General features: G+C 44.7%; 3 protein-coding genes across 3 annotated transcripts; all 3 read left to right on the top strand.

The window, feature by feature from the left end:
• On the top strand, nucleotides 1-3,238 carry LOC132977209 (nuclear factor 7, brain-like). Its single transcript, XM_061041673.1, has 2 exons — nucleotides 1-295; nucleotides 1,626-3,238. Exon 2 carries the CDS (start codon nucleotides 1,642-1,644, stop codon nucleotides 2,917-2,919), a length of 1,278 nt encoding a protein of 425 aa, XP_060897656.1. The 5' UTR covers nucleotides 1-295; nucleotides 1,626-1,641; the 3' UTR covers nucleotides 2,920-3,238.
• Nucleotides 3,239-6,676: 3,438 nt separating this feature from the next.
• aldh4a1 (aldehyde dehydrogenase 4 family, member A1) lies at nucleotides 6,677-21,589 on the top strand. The gene is made up of 15 exons (XM_061041672.1): nucleotides 6,677-6,966; nucleotides 11,781-11,874; nucleotides 11,964-12,056; nucleotides 12,747-12,794; nucleotides 12,920-13,075; nucleotides 14,026-14,175; nucleotides 14,377-14,451; nucleotides 15,213-15,400; nucleotides 16,829-16,902; nucleotides 17,095-17,291; nucleotides 17,559-17,606; nucleotides 17,677-17,829; nucleotides 19,097-19,218; nucleotides 19,364-19,482; nucleotides 20,321-21,589. The coding sequence occupies exons 1-15, from the start codon at nucleotides 6,926-6,928 to the stop codon at nucleotides 20,431-20,433; spliced, it is 1,671 nt and encodes a 556-aa protein (XP_060897655.1). The 5' UTR covers nucleotides 6,677-6,925; the 3' UTR covers nucleotides 20,434-21,589.
• LOC132977364 (uncharacterized) lies at nucleotides 7,629-9,034 on the top strand. Its single transcript, XM_061041888.1, has one exon. It carries the CDS (start codon nucleotides 7,629-7,631, stop codon nucleotides 8,529-8,531), a length of 903 nt encoding a protein of 300 aa, XP_060897871.1. The 3' UTR covers nucleotides 8,532-9,034.
• Nucleotides 21,590-25,407: the final 3,818 nt, after the last annotated feature.

The following is a 25,407-nucleotide window of genomic DNA, read 5'->3' as shown; positions in this document are numbered from 1 at the left end:
TTCCTCTCAGATCAGATTCACCCTCTCACATTGAGTGACGGAGCATCTTGTCTTGGTCTCTGCTCAAGAGAAGAAGTTCTGAGCGACTTTGACATCCCCTTAGGAACTTGATTATTCAGAGCTCTCACAGAGGACAAGGAGGCGGCCATCTTTCCTTCAGCTGTGAATCAAAGATCTGATCACGGAGTCTACTCGACCTGCATCAGGGTGTCAAGACCTGGTGGAACAACTAAACAACTGTAGACCTTGGACAAAGTTTTGGATCGTTTTCCTGAACGAGCAGCATAAGGATCAGGTGTAGTGTCCTGTCTCTCTCTCTCTCGCTCTCTTTTAAATTCTGTTATTTTACTTTAAAGGTGACATATCCTCCTCTTCAGTGTAAATAAGTCTCAGATCTCCTCAAAGCATGTGTGTTAAGTTTCTTGTTCTAAATCCACTCTGATCCTGTATTTGATCTCAGAACAGGCTGTTTCTGTGTCTGTACCTTTAAATATGTAAATGAGCTTTGTGTGACCACGCCCCCTCTCTGGACGGACTTGGGTGTCTCTGTGCTTTCTCGCTCCATGTCCTATTGTTTACGGTGAGAAGGCAGACTCAGACGGCAGAACAAACACCTATCTGTGGGAGTGTCACCCACCTGGGGGAGGGGCTACTGCCCTTTGTGATGTCATGAAGGGAAAATCTCCAAACGGCCTGTTTGAGCACACATTTTCTGAAAAGTGGAGCAGGTCAAAGACGGAGAGGATGGACTTTTCTCATCATTGGGGGGTTTGTATTAGAGTTAGAGGAACATGGAGAAGTGGATTTAACATCATGTGTGACCTTTCAGAAAGATTGAATGAGGACAAATTAGTATTTGACTCTTTTTTGAATCTCTACGTCTTCTCTGTCGGGATGTTGAGATTCAGTTCAGTGATGTTGTGGCAATAGAGGAAGTGTGCAAGCGTATCTTCCTCTTGCTGCTGTTAATGAGCTACCCTGCACATATGTGATGTGCATATCACCATCCCTTTTAATCAATCTTATTAACTTTATTACTCATGCTAATCGGTTCTGTTGCTTTAAATCTGTGGAAGTGGATCTAAACGGTTATTTTAGGCTACACACTTGACAATCTAAGAATCCCCCCCTTCCACAATGAACGCAGAGACATGGGTCAGGGGCGTGTCCAGAGGGGTAGGCATGCCCGCCCTTGAAATTTGATTGGCCACCTTTTAAATCAAAATCTATGATTGGCTCTCTTCCTAATCAGAGGCGGGGCTTAAGTACATATAATCTTATCTGGCTGTTTTCAACATGCTAATGGTCGTACTCTCAGTTGTGAATAAATAAAAAATAATGAAACGAAACCTCGTGCACGTCGTCGAAATGGACTTAACTGATAATAAATGTATTTTTGCAAGTTAGACAGCGTTTGAGAGTTTGCATGCAGGTTTTTAAGGAACTTTAAATTGTGATTTTGGACATAAATCTTTATTTTTGAGTCCTTAAAGAATCACACTAAGAAGATGAATATTTTGCCAAACTGTGTTACCAACAGTCTAAAATCATAAAGTTACCATCAGTGGCATTAAATGATTTGGTAAGCGAGCCATGACTGACTGTACTTTCTGCTTTTTTTTCAGCTTCACTCTGACATTAATGGCTCCCATACCAGAGGATCTCTGCTGCCCGGTCTGTCAGGACGTCTACAGAGATCCTGTCATCCTGCCATGTAACCACAGATTCTGCAGAGACTGCGTGCAGAGCTGGTGGGCGGGGAAACACAAACGGGAATGTCCAGTTTGTAAGAGAATATCGTCAAACAAAAATCCAACAGTGAGCCTGGCGTTGAAGACCATGTGTGAGGCCTACTTGTTGAAGAGAGATCGGAGAGCTTCAGAGGATCACAGGAAGAAACTTCAGGAAGCTCTGGAGCCCTTAAAGGAGAAGCTGAAGGATTCTGAACGAGTTAAAGTGAAGTTTGATAAAACAGCAGATCACATTCGGGTTCAGGCCCGACACACAGAGAGGCAGATTAAGGAGCAGTTTAAGAAACTTCACCAGTTTCTAGAAGAGGAAGAGGAGGCCAGGCTGTGTGCACTGAGGGAGGAAGAGGAGCAGAAGAGTCAGAGGATGAAGGAGGAGATGGAGGCTCTGAGCAGAGAGATAGCAGCTCTTTCACACACAGTCAGAGACACAGAGGACGAGCTGAGAGCTGAAGACGTCTCATTCCTGAAAAACTACAAGGCTGCAGTGGAAAGAGTCCAGCAGCGCCCCCTGCTGGAGGATCCACAGCTGCCCTCAGGAGCTCTGATAGACCAGGCCAAACACCTGGGCAACCTGAGCTTCAACATCTGGAACAAGATGAAGGACATGGTCTCCTACAGTCCGGTCATTCTGGACCCAAACACTGTTCATCCTGAATTCATCCTGTCTGAAGATCTGACCTGTGTGAGAGGAGGAGAGAAGCAGCAGCTTCCTGATAATCCAGAGAGGATTGAAGATTCCTGGTCTGTCCTGGGCTCTGAGGGCTTTAACTCAGGGACTCACACCTGGGATGTCCAGGTTGGAGACATTTCAAACTGGAGAGTGGGTGTGTCTGTCCAGAGGAAGAGAAACATGGCGTCTGGATTCTGGGGAATAGAGTTACATGAAGGATACGTAGCGGTCTCACCATCAGATGAATCCACTGTTGTAGTTCAGAAGAATCCTCAGAGGATCAGAGTGAATCTGGACTGTAACAGAGGAGAGCTGTCGTTCTCTGATCCTGATACTAACACACACATACACACCTTCACACACACTTTCACTGAGAGGATGTTTCCATTCATTAGCTTTTTGGATTGTTGGGTACTGTATCTCTTACCTTTAGAAAGCTTCACCGCACCACTGAAGATATTACCTCTGAACGTCTGTGTGACACAACAACATGTCTGAAGTGTGAAGGTGGGGATCAGTTCACAGGAGACCCCCTCAGTGGTGTCGGGAGGGGGACTCCTCAGCTGTGTGGGATCAACTTTCGCCTCTTTGTTGAGCTCTGAACTTTAGTAAATATATTTTGACCATCATCAGGTTCATTATCTTTAGAGAAACTCTGAAACTATAACAATCTGCCAACAGATATGTGGATGTTTTTTCTATCATTTTAAATTACTTTGAAAACAGCAGCGACTTCGGGTCTGATTGTAAAGATCTTTATTGCATTCAAAAGCTTCTGTAAATTAATTTTCAAAATAAATGTCACGCTCTTACTTCACAGCCTGGTTTGTGTTTGAATGTCTGATCTCTGCAGGTTCCTATAACACGTTTTTATGGGACTGTGACGTCATTTAAAAAGATCATAAAGTAGAGTGGGTGCTCGCTCTGCCAAATGTTTATAGCTCCACCTTGTGGTCATTTTGTTTCATTACAGGTTTTTCTACATGCAGCTCAGTGAGAGGAGTTTGTGCAGACAAAATAAAATGTTTAATTATTGGAATAATAAAATATTAACACTAAAGTTTTCAATTTAAATTTTAAGAAGAGTGTAATGTATGTAATACCAGAAAACATGCTTCTGCTTATTTATTCCATCATAATCATTTTGTGTTTGTATCGTCTACTTTTCCCTGTTACATCATTTACTTTATAACACATTTAACATTTTATACAAGTAGGCTATATCAGTGGTTCCCAAAGGAGGGGTTTGGACCCCCTGGGGGTCGCAAGATGCCCTCCAAAAACATATTTGAAACGACTTAAAATTGTATATTTCACCAGTTATTGTTAAATAGTCCTTAAGTGAGATTCGAGCTCAAATGAAAGGTTTTAATCTGTTTCCTCTGATTGTTTGAATGTTTTATCTTTGATGCTCATCATTGTTTTTTATTTCCTTTTTCATTTGTATTATTTGTGGTTCTTTTGTTGTTTATTTCAATTTCAATTTCAATTTCAAAGGGTCATAAAGATAAACTTTATTAATCCCTGTGGGGGAAATTTGTGCATTACAGCAGCTCCAGAAAACAGGGGACGGGAATATAATTATTTAAAAAAAAAAAATAGAAGTTAAAAATAGAAGTTAAAAATAGAAGTTAAAAATCAACATTTAGTTGTACATACAACAGTAGTGCAACCAAAATGAGAGAGCGTTTCTCTATGGAAGCGATTAGTGATCAGAATTCAAACGATAAAGCTAATTTGAAAATTCAAATGCATTAACAGAAATGCTTTTTAATTTTCAGAATATGAGTGTATTATTTGACTCAAAAATAAAATGATGATTCATTTATCTAATTTGAATTTTAGTTTTCAACTTCAAAAATGCACATTCTTTGACTAAATTAAAATGAGGAAGAAATTGACATTTGCTTTTTCATTTTCAAAAAATGCCCCTCTAAATCTGTATCATAATTCAAATGAAAAAGTTAATTTTAAAATGAAACTACAGGAACAGAAACATGTTTTAATTTTCATATTATAGGTGCATTATTTGACCTATATTTAAAATGAATATTCAGTTATCCAGTTTGCATTATACTTTTACTCTCTATGTATGCATATTGTATGACATCATTCAAATGAAAACTAAAAGGTCTTTGGCTTTTCCTTTTCAAACTTGCCGTGCTAAAAAGTGATCATAATTCAAATTCGAAAACGAAATGGCAAAGTGGACGACGCAGGAAAGTGACGTCAGACTCCAGCTCCCAGGTGAACGTAATATTTACAGTCTATGAGGCGAGCGGGCAGAACGCGCAGCACGATGGGTGGCGGGGTGAATCTTTAACACTAGGGCAGACTTTAGTTCACACTGTGATACAGGTGGCGATCGGAATGTTTTTTTCAGCGCACACTGAACTTTCAGCGAGCATGACGCAGCAGCTTTATAACCAGAGCTGCCAAGTCTCACGCGTGACACCATGCCCACTATTTCTGACCGTGAGAGTCACTCAGCATCTGCACGCCGTGAAATTCACACAGACGTGTCCTAAGACCGGTTTATTGATAGATTATAGATCACTCTCTTCTCTGCTTAACTTAGTTACATTAAAAAAGATTATCGATTGAATTTTCTGTTTCAAATAATCTCTCCAGCTCTGTACTCAAAGTGTCTCTCATCCTCTGTGCGTAATGGCTCACACTCTCCCTCTCGACCGACTGTATGAGCTCTCTCTCCCTTTCAGAGATTGTTTTGTAGTTATTAAAAGAATAATCAACTACAAGGCTAAAATTTAATCAACTAGTTTGGAGCTTGTACTAGTGTTAAAGATTCACCCCGCCACCCATCGTACTGCGCGTTCTGCCCGCTCGCCTCATAGACTGTAAACATTACGTTCACCTGGGAGCTGGAGTCTGACGTCACTTTCCTGCGCCCTCCACTTTGCCATTTCGTTTTCGAATTTGAATTATGATCACTTTTTAGCACGGCAAGTTTGAAAAGGAAAAGCCAAAGACCTTTTAGTTTTCATTTGAATGATGTCATACAATATGCATACATAGAGAGTAAAAGTATAATGCAAACTGGATGACTGAATATTCATTTTAAATATAGGTCAAATAATGCACCTATAATCTGAAAATTAAAACGTGTTTCTGTTCCTGTAGTTTCATTTTAAAATTAGCTTTTTCATTTTAATTATGATACAGATTTAGAGGGGTATTTTTTGAAAATGATAAAGCAAATGTCATTTTCTTCCTCATTTTAATTTAGTCAAAGAATGTGCATTTTTGAAGTTGAAGTTCAAATTAGATAAATTAATCATCATTTTATTTTTGAGTCAAATAATACACCCATATTCTGAAAATGAAAAAGCATTTCTGTTAATGCATTTGAATTTTCAAATTAGCTTTATCATTTGAATTCTGATCACTAATCACTTCCATATTTCTCATCATCAGGATGCAAAAAAATAAAATAAAATAAATAAGACCTAATTAAAATACACACACACAAACACATACACACACGCACACACCTCCCATTGTTCTCCGTGTAAAATGTCCATAACAGCCTGTAAATTAGGTGCTAATGACTATAATCCCTGAGATATTTCAAATTTAAAACTACAACTAAGGCTAAACCTGAGTGCATGAACCAGATCAGCAGTTCAGCAATCTAACAGCTTGTGGTAGGAAGCTGTTGATCAGTCTGTTGGTTCTGCCTTTTAAACTCCGGAACCGTTTTCCTGATGGCAGCAGCTCAAAGAAAGCTACCCAAAGCTGTGTTTTTTTATTTTAATCACTGTCTTCCTCACATTTCTCTTTTTATTTTGATATAGCCATGTGTTAAAAAGTGTTAAATAAATACAGTTTATTATTATTAATATTACCAGTTAATCAAGACGCAGGTGTTTATAGTCATTATATTTAACTGTTTACTTTGATGATTTAATTATTACCTTGCTTTATTAATCATTTGTTCAGACCTTTACTTTATTTATTTTAGTATTATAAAACCTCTTTGTTATTTTCCTCTCGCTGTGGAGACGCGACCGAAAGGTCAACATGCAGCTCAAAAATAGAACTGCCTTCTGAACTGTCTACGCAACCTCTGATTGGCTGAGGATGTTCTCCTGTTTGCTGATTGGCCGGTTGCGAACCTCGCCTGCGGAAGGTTCCATTTAACAGCCTGCGTGGGGGGGGGGACACCCCGACGTACATCTCCAGTTTAATCAAAGAAAAGCAAACTGTCTTCTACTAAGTCATAATTCAGTAAATATTACTTTAATTAATAATTATGCGTCACGTGGGGAACGTTTTCGGATAATGAGCGGGAAACCAGCGTAGTGAACAAACAGTCTCTCCCCTGTTGGAGGTCGCTCGGTCCGGTTGGACTCACACAGACTGTCCGGGTGAGGAGGAGAAGCAGCCGGATCGATAGTACCCACTTTGTTCAGTCTCTGCGGCAGGTGTCTCCTCCTGAGGCTTTTCCCGCTTCACCATTTCCCACTTCACCTGTCGTGGAAACATGCTGCGCGTGAGGGCGGCCGCGTGCCAGTCTTGGAGGGGGTAGGTACTCAAACCGTCACGAGACTCCTTCACCTGTGACCGCGGTGACTTTTACAACATGTCGGTGAGCTCGTGCTCGTGTCGGTGTCTACCTGCAGCACTTTGATGTTATCAGCAGGTTAATAATGAGTCTTATTAACACTCTGTCAGCTGGGTAACGTGCCTCATACGTTACGTAATGACACTTGATCACCTGACCAGCTGACCAGCTTCACAGACTCAAAATATTTAACACACTTAAAGTGTCTTTGAAGTGTTTAAGATCAAAATGTTTCTTTCACAGACTGTAACATCGACTTTACTGCTTTTACTATTTTGATCTTCTTTTACTTCTTACTTTTATTTTATGCTCTTATCTTAACTCCTCTTATGTTTTAGGTCATTTCTTATCTTACTTTATTTACTTTTTTTATTTATATTTACTTTTTATTTTTATTAATATTATTGGTTTTTTTTGTATCCTTTAACCACTTGTTTCTTTTCCTGCTCTTACCTTCTTATTGCTGTTATCTCTTTATTTACATTTATCTCTTTTAGTTTCTTGTTCGTGTTGTTGGGTTCTTATGATGGTTCTAATGATGGTTCTTATGATGATTCTAGTGATGGTTCTTATGATGGTTCTAGTGATGGTTCTTGTGATGGTTCCTATGATGGTTCTAATGATGGTTCTTATGATGGTTCTTATTATGGTTCTAATGATGGTTCTTATGATGGTTCTAATGATGGTTCTAATGATGGTTCCTATGATGGTTCCTATGATGGTTCTTATGATGGTTCTAATGATGGTTCTTATGATGGTTCTTGTGTTTCCTGATGGTTCCTATGATGGTTGTTATGATGGTTCCTGTGATGGTTCTAGTGATGGTTCTAGTGATGGTTCTTGTGATGGTTCTAGTGATGGTTATTGTGATGGTTCTTGTGATGGTTCCTGTGATGGTTCTTGTGATGGTTCTAGTGATGGTTCTAGTGATGGTTCTTGTGATGGTTCCTATGATGGTTCTTATGATGGTTCTTATTATGGTTCTAATGGTGGTTCTTATAATGGTTCTAATGATGGTTCTTATGATGGTTCTAATGATGGTTCCTGTGATGGTTCTTGTGATGGTTCTTGTGATGGTTCCTGTGATGGTTCCAGTGACGGTTCCTGTGACGGTTCTAGTGACGGTTCTAGTGACGGTTCTTGTGACGGTTCTAATGACGGTTCTTATAATGGTTCTAGTGATGGTTCTTGTGATGGTTCTAGTGATGGTTCTTGTGATGGTTCTTGTGATGGTTCTACTGATGGTTCTTGTGATGGTTTTTGTGATGGTTCTAGTGATGGTTCTTGTGATGGTTCTTGTGATGGTTCTAGTGATGGTTCTTATGATGGTTCTAGTGATGGTTCTTGTGATGGTTCTAGTGATGGTTCTAGTGATGGTTCTTGTGATGGTTCTAGTGATGGTTCTTGTGATGGTTCTTGTGATGGTTCTACTGATGGTTCTTGTGATGGTTCTTGTGATGGTTCTTGTGATGGTTTTTGTGATGGTTCTTATGATGGTTCTAATGATGGTTCTTGTGTTTCCTGATGGTTCTTATAATGGTTCTAATGATGGTTCTAGTGATTGTTCTTGTGATGGTTATTGTGATGGTTCTTGTGATGGTTCTTATGATGGTTCTAATGATGGTTCTTATGATGGTTCTTGTGTTTCCTGGGTTCTTATGATGGTTCTTATGATGGTTCTTGTGTTTCCTGGGTTCTTATGATGGTTCTTATGATGGTTCTAATGATGGTTCTTGTGATGGTTCTTGTGATGGTTCTTATAATGGTTCTAATGATGGTTCTTGTGTTTCCTGGGTTCTTGTGATGTTCTTGTGATGGTTCTTGTGATGGTTCTTATGATGGTTCTTATGATGGTTCTTGTGATGGTTCTTGTGATGGTTCTTATGATGGTTCTTATGATGGTTCTTATGATGGTTCTTGTGATGGTTCTTATGATGGTTCTTGTGATGGTTCTTATGATGGTTCTTATGATGGTTCTTGTGATGGTCAGGTTATATATGTCTGTTGGGTATCGTGCACTATGGGTTCTTTTCTCATCAACATAAAGTTGACATTTTAGTTTATTAATCCTCGAGGGGAAGTTCTGGTGTACACCAATCTCCTGTTGAGTTTGGGAAACATTCAAGCAACTTCTTAATAAGACCGAGCTGCGACAAGTGTAACATCCTGCAGTTCCTGGAGTGTCCACTAGAGGCTGGCTGCAGAAGCACAGGAAGTCACATACACACCCATTCTAGAAAGCCTGTTTTTACAGCAGAGATTAACATGTTTACAGCCTGGTTCAAAAAACCAAATAGGTGTGATTAGCTTGAACGTCAGAGAGGGAGAACAACACAAGCAAGGAGAGAGCGAGGAGGTAAAAACGCCAGGAAGTGCAAACAAACAGCTTTGAGTCTGATCAGACACACAGGTGCTGATAGGAAGTGACCAGAGACAGAGCACAGGTGCTGACAGGAAGTGACCAGAGACAGAGCACAGGTGCTGACAGGAAGTGACCAGAGACAGAGGACAGGTGCTGACAGGAAGTGAGCAGAGACAGAGCACAGGTGCTGACAGGAAGTGACCAGAGACAGAGCACAGGTACTGACAGGAAGTGACCAGAGACAGAGGACAGGTGCTGACAGGAAGTGACCAGAGACAGAGCACAGGTGCTGACAGGAAGTGACCAGAGGCAGAGCACACGTGCTGACAGGATGTGACCAGAGACAGAGGACAGGTGCTGACAGGAAGTGACCAGAGACAGAGCACAGGTGCTGACAGGATGTGACCAGAGACAGAGCACAGGTGCTGACAGGAAGTGACCAGAGACAGAGCACAGGTGCTGACAGGAAGTGACCAGAGACAGAGCACAGGTGCTGACAGGAAGTGACCAGAGACAGAGCACAGGTGCTGACAGGAAGTGAGCAGAGACAGAGTACAGGTGCTGACAGGAAGTGACCAGAGACAGAGTACAGGTACTGACAGGAAGTGACCAGAGACAGAGCACAGGTACTGACAGGAAGTGACCAGAGGCAGAGCACACGTGCTGACAGGAAGTGACCAGAGACAGAGGACAGGTGCTGACAGGAAGTGACCAGAGACAGAGGACAGGTACTGACAGGAAGTGACCAGAGACAGAGCACAGGTGCTGACAGGAAGTGACCAGAGACAGAGGACAGGTGCTGACAGGAAGTGACCAGAGACAGAGGACAGGTACTGACAGGAAGTGACCAGAGACAGAGGACAGGTACTGACAGGAAGTGACCAGAGACAGAGCACAGGTGCTGACAGGAAGTGACCAGAGACAGAGGACAGGTACTGACAGGAAGTGACCAGAGACAGAGGACAGGTACTGACAGGAAGTGACCAGAGACAGAGCACAGGTACTGACAGGAAGTGACCAGAGACAGAGCACAACATGGACAGCTGTTCTTAAGAGTTCTAACCAGTATCTAATATGATCATTGATGATATTTGGGGTGATGAGTTTGGGTGTGCAAAGTGTTCGACGGTGATTCTGAGAAAGAGCAGATGTTTGTTTTCCAGATGTTTGTTTTCCAGATGTTTGTTTCCCAGCTGTAAAAACTGGAGTAACGTATATTCCTACAACGTCCAGATGTTAGTTATGGTTCTCTGTAGGAGGTCGGACTGTAAAAGCACAGAACAGTTTGAAGCTGGATCAGATCCTCATTCTGTCGGGGAGGGGGGAGAGGTATGAGAACACCAATGGTTCCAGCAGCTGCCTCGCCTCGCCCCCCCCCCCCCCCCTCCTCTCAGCGACCTTCAGTTTGTTGAGTTTAGTCTGAAGAAGTTAATCATATATGAAAGAGAAAAGCTGCCTCACTGTCTGCTGTCAGGGAGCTGGAGGACACGGGGAGAAGACTCTGACCCGCTCTGCAGAAAGATTATTTATTTATTTAAGTTTCTTAAAGTACAAAGTGACTTTTTCATCTGTTTTTGTTTGACTGACACTCTGAAGCTGAAATAAATCTCAGGTTCACACGGACGTCAAGTGGTCAACAATGTTTTATACTTAAACACATTTTGATACCGCACGATTTAAAATGATCAAATCGGGACCGGATCCAAGGACACTTGACCCCGAAGTCCGTTTCATTTGATCAGTGTAAAGTATCGTACTCGGGTACCGTGCCCGAGTCTGCATGAAGAGGTGGTCTCGGGCACCATTAATGTGTACGGTCTGTGGTAGATGATGAACGCTATATGACGTCATTCTACACGGCTCCTGTTGTATCTTTGCCGCACGAGCCCGTTTCCTCCTCTGAGCTGCACGGTGGATGCGGACGCAGGAAGTGGGGTCGATGTTGGCGTCTCAGAAAGAACAAAAACATCCACAGTTAGCAGGAAGGTCTCAGTCCGCCAGTGGTTGCCATGGTTACTTCTTCTTTCTGCTGTTTGGCAGATATGCAAACCAAACGGTGTGCATACTGCCCCCTGCTGTATCGAACTGTGAACAAGCGCAGCTGTCCTCGGGGACAGAATGATGTTACTGATGTGAACGGCGACCAGCGGGGGAGGGGGGAGCAATCGTGCTCGGGCGCTGTGCCTAGTTTTACAACATGATCTGTTTTCACCAGCATCCTCAGTTTAGATAGAAATCATTAAGCGTTTATATAAACAGTTAGTCCACTCTTCAGTTTAAACTCAGAGCTTCAGTTTATTCATTAAAGGAGTTCAACATCCTCCAAACCATGACGGAGACGGCTCAGGTCAAAGGCTCCTACTGATCAAATCCTGTGTGTGTCTGTGTGTGTGTGTCTGTGTGTGTGTAAAGGTTGAGAACGTTCCCGTGTGCGGCCGTGGAGGTGAAGAACGAGCCGATCCTGGGCTTCAAAGAGGGCAGTGCAGAGAGAGCAGAGCTGCTGAAGGTTTCTATCTGTCTCACTCTCACACTCTGTCATTCTCCCTGAAGTTTACGTTTTGATTTCATCTCCTGCTCTGGATTCAATCGTTTCAGGCGTTGGACGGTCTGAAGGGGACAACGGAGGAGATCCCGTGCGTGGTCGGAGACGAACATGTGTGGACCAAAGACGTCAGATATCAGTTATCTGTGAGTCAGATAAGTCAGACTGTGCTGACATTAAGTCTGATCCTATGACAGAGTACTCGGGCCGCATTAAAGAAACATAATCAGATTTACACTTTTACATTTACACTACTTAAAAAGTTGGCTGCGTCTTACACACCGGTGCGACCAATAAAGCAGAATTAAATGCACACACACACACACACACACTGTCATTTCCGCAGCCGCCACCATCACACACTGCACGCGAGGTGAGGCGATTATTCCTCCCTGTTTATTGTGTAGTTCAACTTCAAGTTATCTTTATTAGTCAAATGCACAACGTAACAGGCCACGCAGTCATAGCTGGCAATGACATTTTTGTGTTCCAAGCTCTCCTGAACGATGCCTGAACGTCTGGCTCCTCCCTCTCTCCTGCTGTTAAAGCAGACAGTGTCATACTGTTCAGTCAGTAAAACTTCTCTTCTGAAAGTTAACGGGTGACCAGCGGAGTCGTGCAGCATGATTACGGCGCACAACGATATTCAATCTGTTATTAAACCCCAAACGACTTTTCCTCTTAATTTAACGACTTTATTCTCGACGTCTCTGATTCGTTCTGCTGCCCTGATGCTCTGTCATCACACGCATGTTGATGATGAATATTTTTAAATCGTTTAAAGTTTTATTAAAGAATCTCCCGCTCATTGACTTTTTCTTTTTTCTGTCTCGTAGCCGTTCAACCACTCACACAAAGTGGCGAAGTTCTGTTACGCAGACGAGGTAAGATGTCGCTCGCCAGGTGGACACGGCGCCTCACTGAGGTCGTTGTCCTGATGTGATATGTGAGTGTCGGTCTGAAAGAACGACCTCTGACCCCGGCTGTTTTTTTCTTCTTTTTTTTTCAGGCGCTCATCAACAAAGCTATCCTGGCGTCTGTGGCGGCGAGGAAAGAGTGGGACCTGAAGCCCGTCCAGGACCGAGCCCAGATCCTCTTCAAGGCAGCCGACGTCATCAGTGGACCCAAGAGGGCGGAAATCCTCGCCAAGACCATGATCGGACAGGTAGACGAGACGCAGGGCAAACTAACCGCAGAGGTTTAGTTTACAGGTCAGGGTTAAATCTGTAACTCCTCCCCCTTCAGTCGTTTCAAGAGAGAGAGAGAGAGCTTTAGTTTTTTGAGTTTGAACCTTACAAACCGATCTCAACTAGCATGTTATAAATAGCATCTGCCTGTAGTCGCCATGGTAACAGCTGAAAACATAAACACACACTCCACATGCTAACAGTTAGCTAACAACGGGCTGTAGTCGTCATGGTAACAGATGAACACACGAACACACACTCCACATGCTAACAGTTAGCTAACAACGGCCTGTAGTCGTCATGGTAACAGATGAACACACGAACACACACTCCACATGCTAACACACAGTTAGCTAACAACGGGCTGTAGTCGTGCTAACGCACAGTTAGCTAACAACGGGCTGTAGTCGTCATGGTAACGACTGAATACACAAACACACACTCCACATGCTAACAGTTAGCTAACAACGGGCTGTAGTCGTCATGGTAACAGATGAACACTCAAACACACACTCCACATGCTAACAGTTAGCTAACAACGGGCTGTAGTCGTCATGGTAACAGATGAACACTCAAACACACACTCCACATGCTAACAGTTAGCTAACAACGGGCTGTAGTCGTCATGGTAACAGATGAACACTCAAACACACACTCCACATGCTAACAGTTAGCTAACAACGGGCTGTAGTCGTCATGGTAACAGATGAACACTCAAACACACACTCCACATGCTAACAGTTAGCTAACAACGGGCTGTAGTCGTCATGGTAACAGATGAACACTCAAACACACACTCCACATGCTAACAGTTAGCTAACAACGGGCTGTAGTCGTCATGGTAACACCACCTTCAGAGGGCGCCTGAGAGCAGCAAACTGAAGTCCTACATGTTGAAGCTTTCGTCTCTGTCCCGTTTGTGTCTCAGGGTAAGACGGTGGTCCAGGCTGAAATCGACGCCGCTGCAGAGCTGATCGACTTCTTCAGATTTAACGCCAAACACGCCGTGGAGCTGGAGAAAACTCAGCCGTTAGACGCCGACGGGAGCACGAACACGATGTTATATCGAGGTCTGGAGGTAAGAACAAAAAGATATAAATGTAAACGTCTTTTTATTTCACTAACGCCGTGTCCTGACAGCACGCCACCCTGAAACGTTCTGCTGCAGCAACGTTAAATAAAAACAAGAAGGTTAATGTGGATCGTGTTCCGTTAAACCCGGAGTGTTTTTATACTCGTGATAATTCACCTTTAAATCTGTCGCTTCTTTTTCTTTCAGGGCTTCGTGGCGGCCGTCGCTCCTTTCAACTTCACCGCTATCGGTGGAAACCTGGCAGGTACCCCGGCTCTGATGGTGAGTTCAGGACACCTGGGATTCTTCTGTCTCCAATCACTCTGTTAGCTACGTAACTTTTGTTTACCTGACACCGTGATGTTGATGTAATTCATACACAGCATTGCTCCCTCTGCTTCAGTGGTGGTGTATGAATGGATCAGTACTCTCTGATGTTGCTGTGGATAAAAGCGTCTGCTCAGTGAACTGTAGAATTGAAAGGAGTTTGCTCGCCAATTTTTCCAACGGATCTGAAAATTATAATCTGATGGCGGCAGCTGTGGACCAGCAAGTCGTGTGTTCTGGGCGGTAAAATAACGGTTCTTATCTGTTGAGTCTGTTGTCTTTGTAGAGTTACGTAACAGGAAGTGTAACAGGAAGTGTAACGACGTAACAGGAAGTGTAACGACGTAACAGGAAGGGTAACAGGAAGTGTAACGACGTAACAGGAAGTGTAACGACGTAACAGGAAGTGTAACGACGTAACAGGAAGTGTAACAGGAAGTGTAACAACGTAACAGGAAGTGTAACAGGAAGTGTAACAACATAACAGGAAGTGTAACAGGAAGTGTAACAGGAAGTGTAACGACGTAACAGGAAGTGTAACAACGTAACAGGAAGTGTAACGACATAACAGGAAGTGTAACAACGTAACAGGAAGTGTAACAGGAAGTGTAACAACGTAACAGGAAGTGTAACAGGAAGTGTAACGACGTAACAGGAAGTGTAACAGGAAGTGAGTTAGTTGTCTCTGACTCTGTGGAGCTGCTGCTGTGTTTCAGGGAAACGTGGTTCTGTGGAAGCCCAGCGACACCGCCATGTCTGCCAGCTACGCCGTCTACAAAGTCCTGAGGGAGTCCGGTCTGCCTCCAAACATCGTCCAGTTTCTACCAGCTGATGGTCCCGTGTTCGGAGACGCCGTCACCTCCTCTCAGCACCTCGCCGGCATCAACTTCACCGGCAGCGTCCCGTAAGCACATTTCTTTAGTTCAGTGTTTTTACAGACGTGGTTTCTGGGTTCATACGATGAAGTACAAAGAGAGCGTTTAGTGTTACCATAGATTAATACACGGAGATGACACTTTGAGGCAGGAGAGATGCGTCAACACGGACGCCATCTTGGAGAGATTGGAGACACCTCCTCATGAACATAAGCCTATGACAGCATGAGGTCTGTATACAATCATCTGAGGTCAGGTCGCAACCCAGACCAGGGGTCTCCTCCTGGGGGGTACCAGAGGTCTCCTCCTAGGGGGTACCAGGGGTCTCCTCCTGGGGGGTTCCAGGGGTCTCCTCCTGGGGGGTTCCAGGGGTCTCCTCCCAGTTGGGTGTGCACCAAAGGGAGGCGTCCAGGAGGATCCTGATCAGACCCAAAACACCTCAACTGGCTCCTCTAGATGTGAAGGAGTAGCAGCTCTACTCCGAGCTCCTCCCCCTGAATGTCTAAGCCCCTCCCCCCGAATGTAGCCCCTCCCCCTCTCTCTAACGCTGAGTCCAGACCCCCTCCAGACAAAACTCATTTCAGCCGCTTGCCGCTCTTACTCTTTCTGTCACTACCCAGAGACGATGAGAGCGTTCCCTTCAGGCTCAGCCTCACTGTGAACAACACCAACAGATACTTAAACTCCTTCATGTGAGGAAAAGACTTGCACTACCCGGAGGGACAAATCCACCGTTACCCGTCAGAGAAACATTTCTAACTCTCTGAAATGTGAATTGAAAACAGCCGGTACTGAAATGATCGAACCTTAGGACTCTGCAGTGTTTGTCTCGGATCAGCTGAGCCGACAGCCTTCAGCGATTTAAGAAAGAATATTTTGATGGCGTAAAGACCTCCTCCATTCTCTTAACATTTAAACTCACAGCGTCAGTACTACATGCCTCCTCACGGTGGCGCTTGTGACATGAATGTTGGCCAAGAAGACGTTGAATAAAAGCAGAATTTAAAAAAGGAGATGGCGTGATAAGAGATAGACCGTATTCTTTACGGAAGGTGGAGTTTGATAGATATCTGTTCTGGTTCCACCTCTTCAGGGATTCGTTGCTTTCATACTGTAACGGGAAAATAAAGAGGACACTTTTCATATGCATGGTCTTTACAGGAAGAATATACGACTTTTTGATCCAGCAGATGTCATCCTTGAGCACCAGCATTAAACCAAAACAACTGGCGCTGCATTGTTGTGTTAGCATGCTAATGCTAGCGATCTTTATTCTGCTCGTATCTTCACACTGCATGTAAATTTACCTGAAATGAGCGTGATCTAGAAACACAGTTAAGCAGTGAGTACAGTATGTTATTCTTTTTTTCTCTAGTCCCTCAATTAACTTTAAAGAGAATCTAAGTTATTAAATAATCTCTCTTAAAGATGCTTAAAAATCTGTTTTCTGTTTTCAGGACGTTCAAGCGTCTTTGGAAGCAGGTGGCACAGAACCTGGACACGTACAAGAACTTCCCTCGACTGGCTGGAGGTGAGCTGAACCGAGAGGACGAGATAATCCAAGAGAGAGAGAGAGAGAGACTGTATCTGTCAGAGGATGATGTGACCTGTAGGGGGCGCTGTTCTTTGTAAATGTGTTCAAACAGACCGTATCTATGGCGAGATCACAGGGTCCTCCTGAGAGCTGCGTTTACTGATCCTCGTGTTCTGTGAACATTTTCAGAGTGCGGCGGGAAGAACTTCCACTTTGTCCACAAGTCGGCGGACGTAGAGAGCGTGGTGAAGGGGACGATCCGCTCGGCGTTTGAGTACGGTGGTCAGAAGTGTTCCGCCTGCTCCAGGATGTACGTAGCTGACAGCGTGTGGCCGCAGATCAAACAGCAGCTGCTCGCCATCCACAAGAACATCACAGTGGGAGACGTGAGTCAGACACTCAACACGGCGACGTCTACGCTCGTAAACGGTCTCTCAGTTTCTTTGTTTTTCTGATTCAAAGTCCAGAACCTGGCGGGGCATCGGATAGCTCGTGCACATCATGTATCGAGGCTAACCCAGCAGGCGGGGGTTCTAACCCGACCTCTCTCTCCTCCTAACACTGGGCGTGTTTTATTTCCTCTTTCAACACCTCGTTAGCTGATGATTTCATTAAATATTAAATTATTTCTTCATCTGTTTTTTCTCCTTCAGCCTGTGGAGGACTTCAGCACCTTTTTCTCGGCTGTGATCGACGAGAAGGTGAGTTCATCTCCTGCAGTCTTTGGTAAACTGTCATCGACTGTATCTCATCGTCTGTTTCCTCCTGCAGTCATTCGCTCGCAATAAGAGATGGCTCGACCTCGCCAAGTCCTCCCCTAACCTAAAAGTCATCGCTGGCGGTAACTGTGACGACAGTAAGGGTTACTTTGTGGAGCCGACCATCATCGAGACCACGGACCCGCAGGAAGCCATCATGCACGAGGTGACCAACTTTTTTTTTTTTTTTTACAGGCCAGTTTTATCTGGATCAAATGGTTTGAACAAGCGGACCCTGCTGTTGAAAAATCAGACCAATGCGGAAGTGCAAAAAACTGCAGTTCCTCCAGTGTCCACTAGAGTCTGTCTCCTGCAGTGAGTCAGTCCCCATAGAGCTCTATGTTAAAATGTCTAACTTTACAGCTGCAGTTCCTCCAGTGTCCACTAGAGTCTGTCTCCTGCAGTGAGTCAGTCCCCATAGAGCTCTATGTTAAAATGTCTAACTTTACAGCTGCAGTTCCTCCAGTGTCCACTAGAGTCTGTCTCCTGCAGTGAGTCAGTCCCCATAGAGCTCTATGTTAAAATGTCTAACTTTACAGCTGCAGTTCCTCCAGTGTCCACTAGAGTCTGTCTCCTGCAGTGAGTCAGTCCCCATAGAGCTCTATGTTAAAATGTCTAACTTTACAGCTGCAGTTCCTCCAGTGTCCACTAGAGTCTGTCTCCTGCAGTGAGTCAGTCCCCATAGAGCTCTATGTTAAAATGTCTAACTTTACAGCTGCAGTTCCTCCAGTGTCCACTAGAGTCTGTCTCCTGCAGTGAGTCAGTCCCCATAGAGCTCTATGTTAAAATGTCTAACTTTACAGCTGCAGTTCCTCCAGTGTCCACTAGAGTCTGTCTCCTGCAGTGAGTCAGTCCCCATAGAGCTCTATGTTAAAATGTCCAACTTTACAGCTGCAGTTCCTCCAGTGTCCACTAGAGTCTGTCTCCTGCAGTGAGTCAGTCCTCATAGAGCTCTATGTTAAAATGTCTAACTTTACAGCTGCAGTTCCTCCAGTGTCCACTAGAGTCTGTCTCCTGCAGTGAGTCAGTCCTCATAGAGCTCTATGTTAAAATGTCCAACTTTACAGCTGCAGTTCCTCCAGTGTCCACTAGAGTCTGTCTCCTGCAGTGAGTCAGTCCCCATAGAGCTCCATGTTAAAATGTCTAACTTTACAGCTGCAGTTCCTCCAGTGTCCACTAGAGTCTGTCTCCTGCAGTGAGTCAGTCCTCATAGAGCTCCATGTTAAAATGTCTAACTTTACAGCTGCAGTTCCTCCAGTGTCCACTAGAGTCTGTCTCCTGCAGTGAGTCAGCATTTCCAGTTTGGATACGGCTGTTGTTTGGCTTTATAACTCCTCTCCAGAAACTGATGAGTGATGTCACAGAGGCTACGTCCATGTTTTATTCAGACTGTGATGAGGACTTGTTGGTGACCTCATGCTCTGTGTCTGCAGGAGATCTTCGGGCCGGTCCTGTCGGTTTACGTTTATCCTGAGAACAAATACAAAGAGGTGCTGCACCTGATCGACAACACGTCGCCGTACGCCCTGACGGGAGCCGTGTTCGCTCAGGACCAGTAAGACGTGAATATAAACACATGCATGTTTACAGGATGTGTGAGCCCCTGGTTTCTCCCCCTAGTGTCACCCCCGTGTCTCCTCAGGGTGTCGTACACTTACTTCTCTAAAACATTTTTAACAGTGTGTGTGTTTGTGTTGCAGGACCGTGATCGACGAGGCAGCTAAAGTGCTCAGAAACGCTGCTGGGAACTACTACGTCAACGATAAATCCACCGGCTCCATCGTGGCTCAGCAGCCATTTGGGGGCGCCAGAGCATCAGGTAAGAGTTTACTGTAAACAAGACCACACTGATTATAACACACACACACACACACACACACACACACACTCCTCTCCTCTCCTCTCGTCCCCTTCCCTCCTCTCCCCTTTCCTCCTCTCCTCTCCTCTCCCCTTTCCTCCTCTCCTCTCCTCTCCCCTTTCCTCCTCTTCTCTCTTCTCCTCTCCTCTCGTCCCCTTCCCTCCTCTCCCCTTTCCTCCTCTCCTCTCCCCTTTCCTCCTCTCCTCTCCTCTCCCCTTTCCTCCTCTCCTCTCCTCTCGTCCCCTTCCCTCCTCTCCTCTCCTCTCCCCTTTCCTCCTCTCCTCTCCTCTCCTCTCCTCTCCCCTTTCCTCCTCTCCTCTCCTCTCCTCTCGTCCCCTTCCCTCCTCTCCCCTTTCCTCCTCTCCTCTCCTCTCCCCTTTCCTCCTCTCCTCTCCCCTTTCCTCCTCTCCTCTCTTCTCCTCTCCTCTCGTCCCCTTCCCTCCTCTCCCCTTTCCTCCTCTCCTCTCCTCTCCCCTTTCCTCCTCTCCTCCTCTCCTCTCCTCTCCCCTTTCCTCCTCTCCTCTCCTCTCGTCCCCTTCCCTCCTCTCCCCTTTCCTCCTCTCCTCTCCTCTCCTCTCCCCTTTCCTCGTCTCCTCTCCTCTCCCCTTTCCTCCTCTCCTCTCTTCTCCTCTCCTCTCCTCTCGTCCCCTTCCCTCCTCTCCCCTTTCCTCCTATCCTCTCCTCTCCCCTTTCCTCCTCTCCTCTCCTCTCTTCTCCTCTCTTCTCCTCTCGTCCCCTTTCCTCCTCTCCTCTCCTCTCCCCTCCCCTGAGAGATGTTCACTCTCCTCTTCTCTTTAAGGAACCAACGACAAACCCGGCGGTCCTCACTACGTCCTCAGGTGGACGTCTCCACAGGTGGTGAAGCAGACCCACGTCCCCCTCACAGACTGGAAGTACCCCTACATGGGCTGAGAGAGAGAGAGAGAGAGAGAGAGAGAGAGAGAGAGAGAGAGAGAGAGAGAGAGAGAGAGAGAGAGAGAGTCCGGTCCTGCAGCCAATCAGAGCCCGTCCCATCCCCGTCCCCCTGTCCATCCTCCCTGCCCCCCCCCCGCCTGCGTTTGCACTGAACCTGGACGAATGTATATGAGTGATGAGAGCGTCTTCCATGCTTCCTGAGCGTCCTGAATTCTTAATCACTGAAACTTATCACAGCCATTTTAGAATCCTAATAATCAAAGTTTTAGTTTAATAATACGATTTAAACTCAGAAGATTAATTATAGAAACACTTTCTCTGTTAGATTGTTTCAAAGCTGTACGGAAGCCCTGAGCGGACAAACGTCGAAACATTTGACTTCCTCTGTTTACGAGTAATTTAAGGTCGTTTAATTTGTATCGTCTTCTACGAGCTGCAGCACGATAGGCGACCGCTAAGGTCAAAGTTCAAGAAGTCACTTTAATCCGACATCGTTCAGCTTTTACTGTTAAAAAAAACAACAGACATCGTACCGTCTGAAAACTCCTCAGGTTGATGTTTGTCCTCTCCGCGCTTCCTTACAGATCCTTTAATGAAACGTGTTTAAGGTCAATTTTGAGTGTACCGTCCCTTTAAATAATAATAATGTTAGTTAGTTTAACCACGAGAAGAATCTCTAACGTCGTGAATCGATGTAAATAACAGTCGGGTTGTTTACTCCTCGTGCTGTCTTCGTCTTTTCTGCTGTGACAGACAAAAAGCCTTTATTAGACTCCTCCCCCTCTGGCTCCGCTGATCCCGTCTCGCCGCTGTAACGCCTCTGTTACGACCTCTGAACACGGTACAGAGGGGGGTGTCACTTCATCCATCCATTATGCATTCAGATGGAAGGTGAGACGTCACGGGGGCGTTGACACGGCGGACTTGAAACGGCGGTCTGAACAGGGCTACACGCTGCACTGTAACGCCATGGCGAGCTGTGAAACCGACCTGATCACTGGACGCAGAGGACCTCATGATGTTTTTAAAGTCATCTTTTATCCGACTCGTCTGTTTTGTATTTTTAAATCTTGAGCTGAACCAGCCTGCCTTAGAGACTCTGCAGATCAAGGAGGTTAATCTTTCAATAAATATTAAATTATTTTAATCTAAATCTGGATTCTGGATTCTTTTTTTACACTCCAAAAACTCAAATCCTAAAATGTGTATTTGTCTTAAAGTCAGGGTCGGTCATTTCCTCCAGAAACACTTCTTCAGATGTCTTTAGGTCCTGACAGACATTAATAACTCAGGTTCTCTGAGAAAGGAACAAAGAAAATCCATCATCTGTATCAGTTTGTAAATCTGTAAAAACTTCAACCAATGTCTGCCACGAGGTACCAACCTGATGAACCAATCAGACGCCTCCCTGTCTCCCTGCTCGCTCTCTACCTCTTGCGTCTCTAGCTCACACTCAGAGCTCGTCACCGATGACTTCAGGAGTTTAAACTGTGAGTTTACTGACCGCTGAATGAGACATGAGACGACGTAGTTTCTACACAATGAGATGAGCTGAGGTCCACTTCTGGAGGGACGGCGCTCGTGCATGTAAGTGAGGGGGCGTGGCTTAAGAGGGAGCACAGAGGGGAGGGGGGGTGTAGACGGAGCACTGAGGGAATGCTAGTTTTCAAAAACTTTTATTTTAAGCAGATAAATTATTTCAGCACATAAAAAAAAGCATTTATTGGTGGCGCTGATGGGCCAGTGGTTAGTGTGTACGCCTCATATACAGAAGCTGTAGTCCTCCAGGCAGGCGGCCCGGGTTCAAATCCGACCTGTGGTTCCTATCCTGCATGTCTTTCCCCCCTCTCTCTCTCTCCTCGACTTCTGACTCGACCCACTGTCTTGTCTCTTTTCAAGGTTAAAAAAAACTAACAACTTAATCTTCTAATAAACCCGTCCCCACTTTTTCTGTTCAGTTGATCTCACTTGTTGTGTCCATGTGCGATCAGCAGAGGGCGCTGAAGCATCACTAACGTTCTCCTACTTTCAGTTTCCTCTCTCACAATAAGAAACGTCCACAGTGACACAGTCCACACACCTCCAGCTACAGTCAGGTCACAGTTTATTACCAGGTGTGAAGTTTCAGTGTTTTCAGAGCGTCTCCTCCCTGAGCGGTTAAAAAACAAAGAGAAAATGAATCTTGAGATCTTATTTTGGGGCTTTTTATGCCTTTATTCAGAGAGAGGACAGAGTCAGGAATCTGAGGAGAGAGAGAGTGTGGATTGAGATGTGGGAATGAAGCAACTTGTCGGATTCGAACCCAGGGTCGCCAGCCCACCTTTATATTAGCCATGTGAGAAGTTGTCACTGGTTTATTCAGAGTATTCGGGTCAGAGGAGAGATTCTACGACGTGATGAATCTCTCCTGTCTTATGCAGAGTCTTTAAAGGAGCAGTCTGTAACTCTGACCTCTCGTGTTTAAAATGGGTACTGCAGTCTAAATTCTAAACATCATAGAGAGCTGTGTCCCCCCCCCCCCCCCCTCCTCTCTAGAGTCCATGCTCACACAGGTCACCATGTGGTGGACTCTGAAGCTTCAGTGTTTATCCAGCTCTGCATGGGTCTGTAAACCTTTCTGTGTTCTAACCTCTCTCCATTTTTCAAAAGCATCTCCAATATTGATCCTAGTTTGAGCACGTTTCTGCTCGTGGAGCTTATTAGAAACATGCAGAGGCTTTTTAGGTCGGGTACAATCACTTCTATCTGAACCACTTCTCTTGCCCGCTTCCATCGCTGCAACACCTGTTGACCTGATAACTGCTCTCATATCTGACAAACCGAGGGGCGTCCAAAACGGCCGTGTGGGGGTTCGCCTTAAAAGCGTCTACCTTCTCTGGTCCAAACAAATCCAGAGCATTCAGGAGCAGAATCTAAAGTTAGAAGGAGGACATACTGGCTGCTGCATTGTTGTCAGAGAAGCCAGCACTTCAACATGTTTCCTTAATGATCAGATAGTAAGATACCTTTATCATCTCACTCTCTACACAGCTCACTGATTGGACCTTTAGAGTTTAATTCTGGTGAATCTCAGACCTCATGATTTAGTTTCAGTAACAGTCAGAGGTAATTTCTCTTGTTCCTTTATTCTCTTCTCTTCTTTCATGTTATCTAGTCCTCCTTGTTCTTAGTATCACTTCTCCCACACATGTTTTTTCTGAACATGAATAAAAACTTGTCAGGCTGAGTTTCAGTCCAGGTATGAAAATATCTTATAATGTGACTTTGTGGTTTTTGGCTGGTGGCCTTTGGGACTTCTTCATTCTGAGGTATAGTGATGTCGCTCGATTTCACTTCTCAGTTTATCTTCTCTCTGCTGTCATCAGACCTTTCTAAATGTCATCTGAGATATACGAGTACATTCATGTGGACACAAATACAAACCCACACAATTTCCCTTCGCCTGTCGGTGTTCCCCTTTCAGAGCTGAGCGCTGCTTCCCTTTCAAAGTTTGACATTTCCTCATCACTTCAAGGGTTTTCCAAAGTCACTGTAAATATGAAAATTTGAAGCCTGAGCGACGTCACCCCATCTGTTCCTGCAGGGGGCGCTGGAGCTGTTACACCGCGCCCACCTGTCAATCAGGTCAGCTACACGCCTTATTGTGAATAACTCTTATCCTTCATCAAATCAAAACTGATGAGTCATCAAAACATTCACCCCCCGTACAGTGTGTGTCCATTCGAGACATGAGCTAATCACACCTATTTGGTATTTTGAACCAGGCTGTAAACATGTTAATCTCTGCTGTAAAAACAGGCTTTTTAGAATGGGTGTGTATGTGACTTCCTGTGCTTCTGCAGCCAGCCTCTAGTGGACACTCCAGGAACTGCAGGATGTTACACTTCAGCATTAGCTTCATGTTTCATCACTGGAGATTGCCCCTGTCACTTTCTTGAGTTTGTGTTGTATGATAAACTTCATGAATCAAAAGGTAATGTGAACGACGAGCAGCTCAACCTCAAGAGAAGGGTGGAGTAATTAAACTATCATCACCTTACGTCTGAGACGCCCTGTGATTTCATTCACTCTGATGAAATAGCTGTGTTTTAGTAGGTGGATTAACGACAGGTGTGTCTCCAATCTGTCTTCTTCTATACGCAGCAAACACTGCCGGCTCTCAGGGCCCGAAGCTGCTAATCAGTCAAAAAGGCTGGCCCCTCCCACTGGCTCCTCTCCTGATTATATCCTGCTGTGTTCTGTTATCAACCTGTGATCACGTCACATCAGATGAGGTTCTTTATATTTAAGCAGATATAAATCATTCATGTGGCTTCATGTCATTGGCTCTGACTGAACGCAGCAGGTGAGGACACACAGGTGAGGACACACAGGTGAAGACACACAGGTGAGGACACACAGGGAAGCTGGAAACTCCGACTTTGAATGTCAACAGAACAGCGACAGCACTTCCTTTATGAGATGATGTCATCAGACGACCTGATCAAGGTGTGCTCTCTCTAATTACTGACATCACAAACAAAACAATGAGCAGAGAAAGAGAACTAAACTGACACACACACACACACACACACACACACACACACACACACAGTGTGCAGTTGTGGAAAGCTGAGGGTTCCCCGACTTCTTCCCTCTGCTGAAGTCAGACGATGAATTTCTTTGTTTTCTAAAATCCAACAAACTACAAAATAATGTAATGGGTTCAGAGCAGCCTCGAGTCGGGGACCCCACAGAGACTCATTCATCTTGTTATGCTAAGATAAAAAACTGGTTTAACTTTCACTCTTTGGTAGTAAACATAGTATGTTTTTAACAGAGCAGCAGAGTCTTCACAGCGTGACAGAAGGAGAGACGGAGAGGGGAAAGTGAAAACACTGATGTTGCAACACATGGTGAAGTACGCTGACAGAAATAATGTTGTTTTTCCAGGGAAAACCTCAACAGAGTGAAATCATCTGCACTCTAGGA

The sequence above is a fragment of the Labrus mixtus genome, chromosome 7, assembly GCF_963584025.1.
Source record: "Labrus mixtus chromosome 7, fLabMix1.1, whole genome shotgun sequence".
Taxonomy (NCBI): Eukaryota; Metazoa; Chordata; class Actinopteri; order Labriformes; family Labridae; genus Labrus; species Labrus mixtus.
The sequence above is the reverse complement of the archived record's forward strand: the minus strand, read 5'-3'. Positions and strand labels throughout refer to the sequence as shown.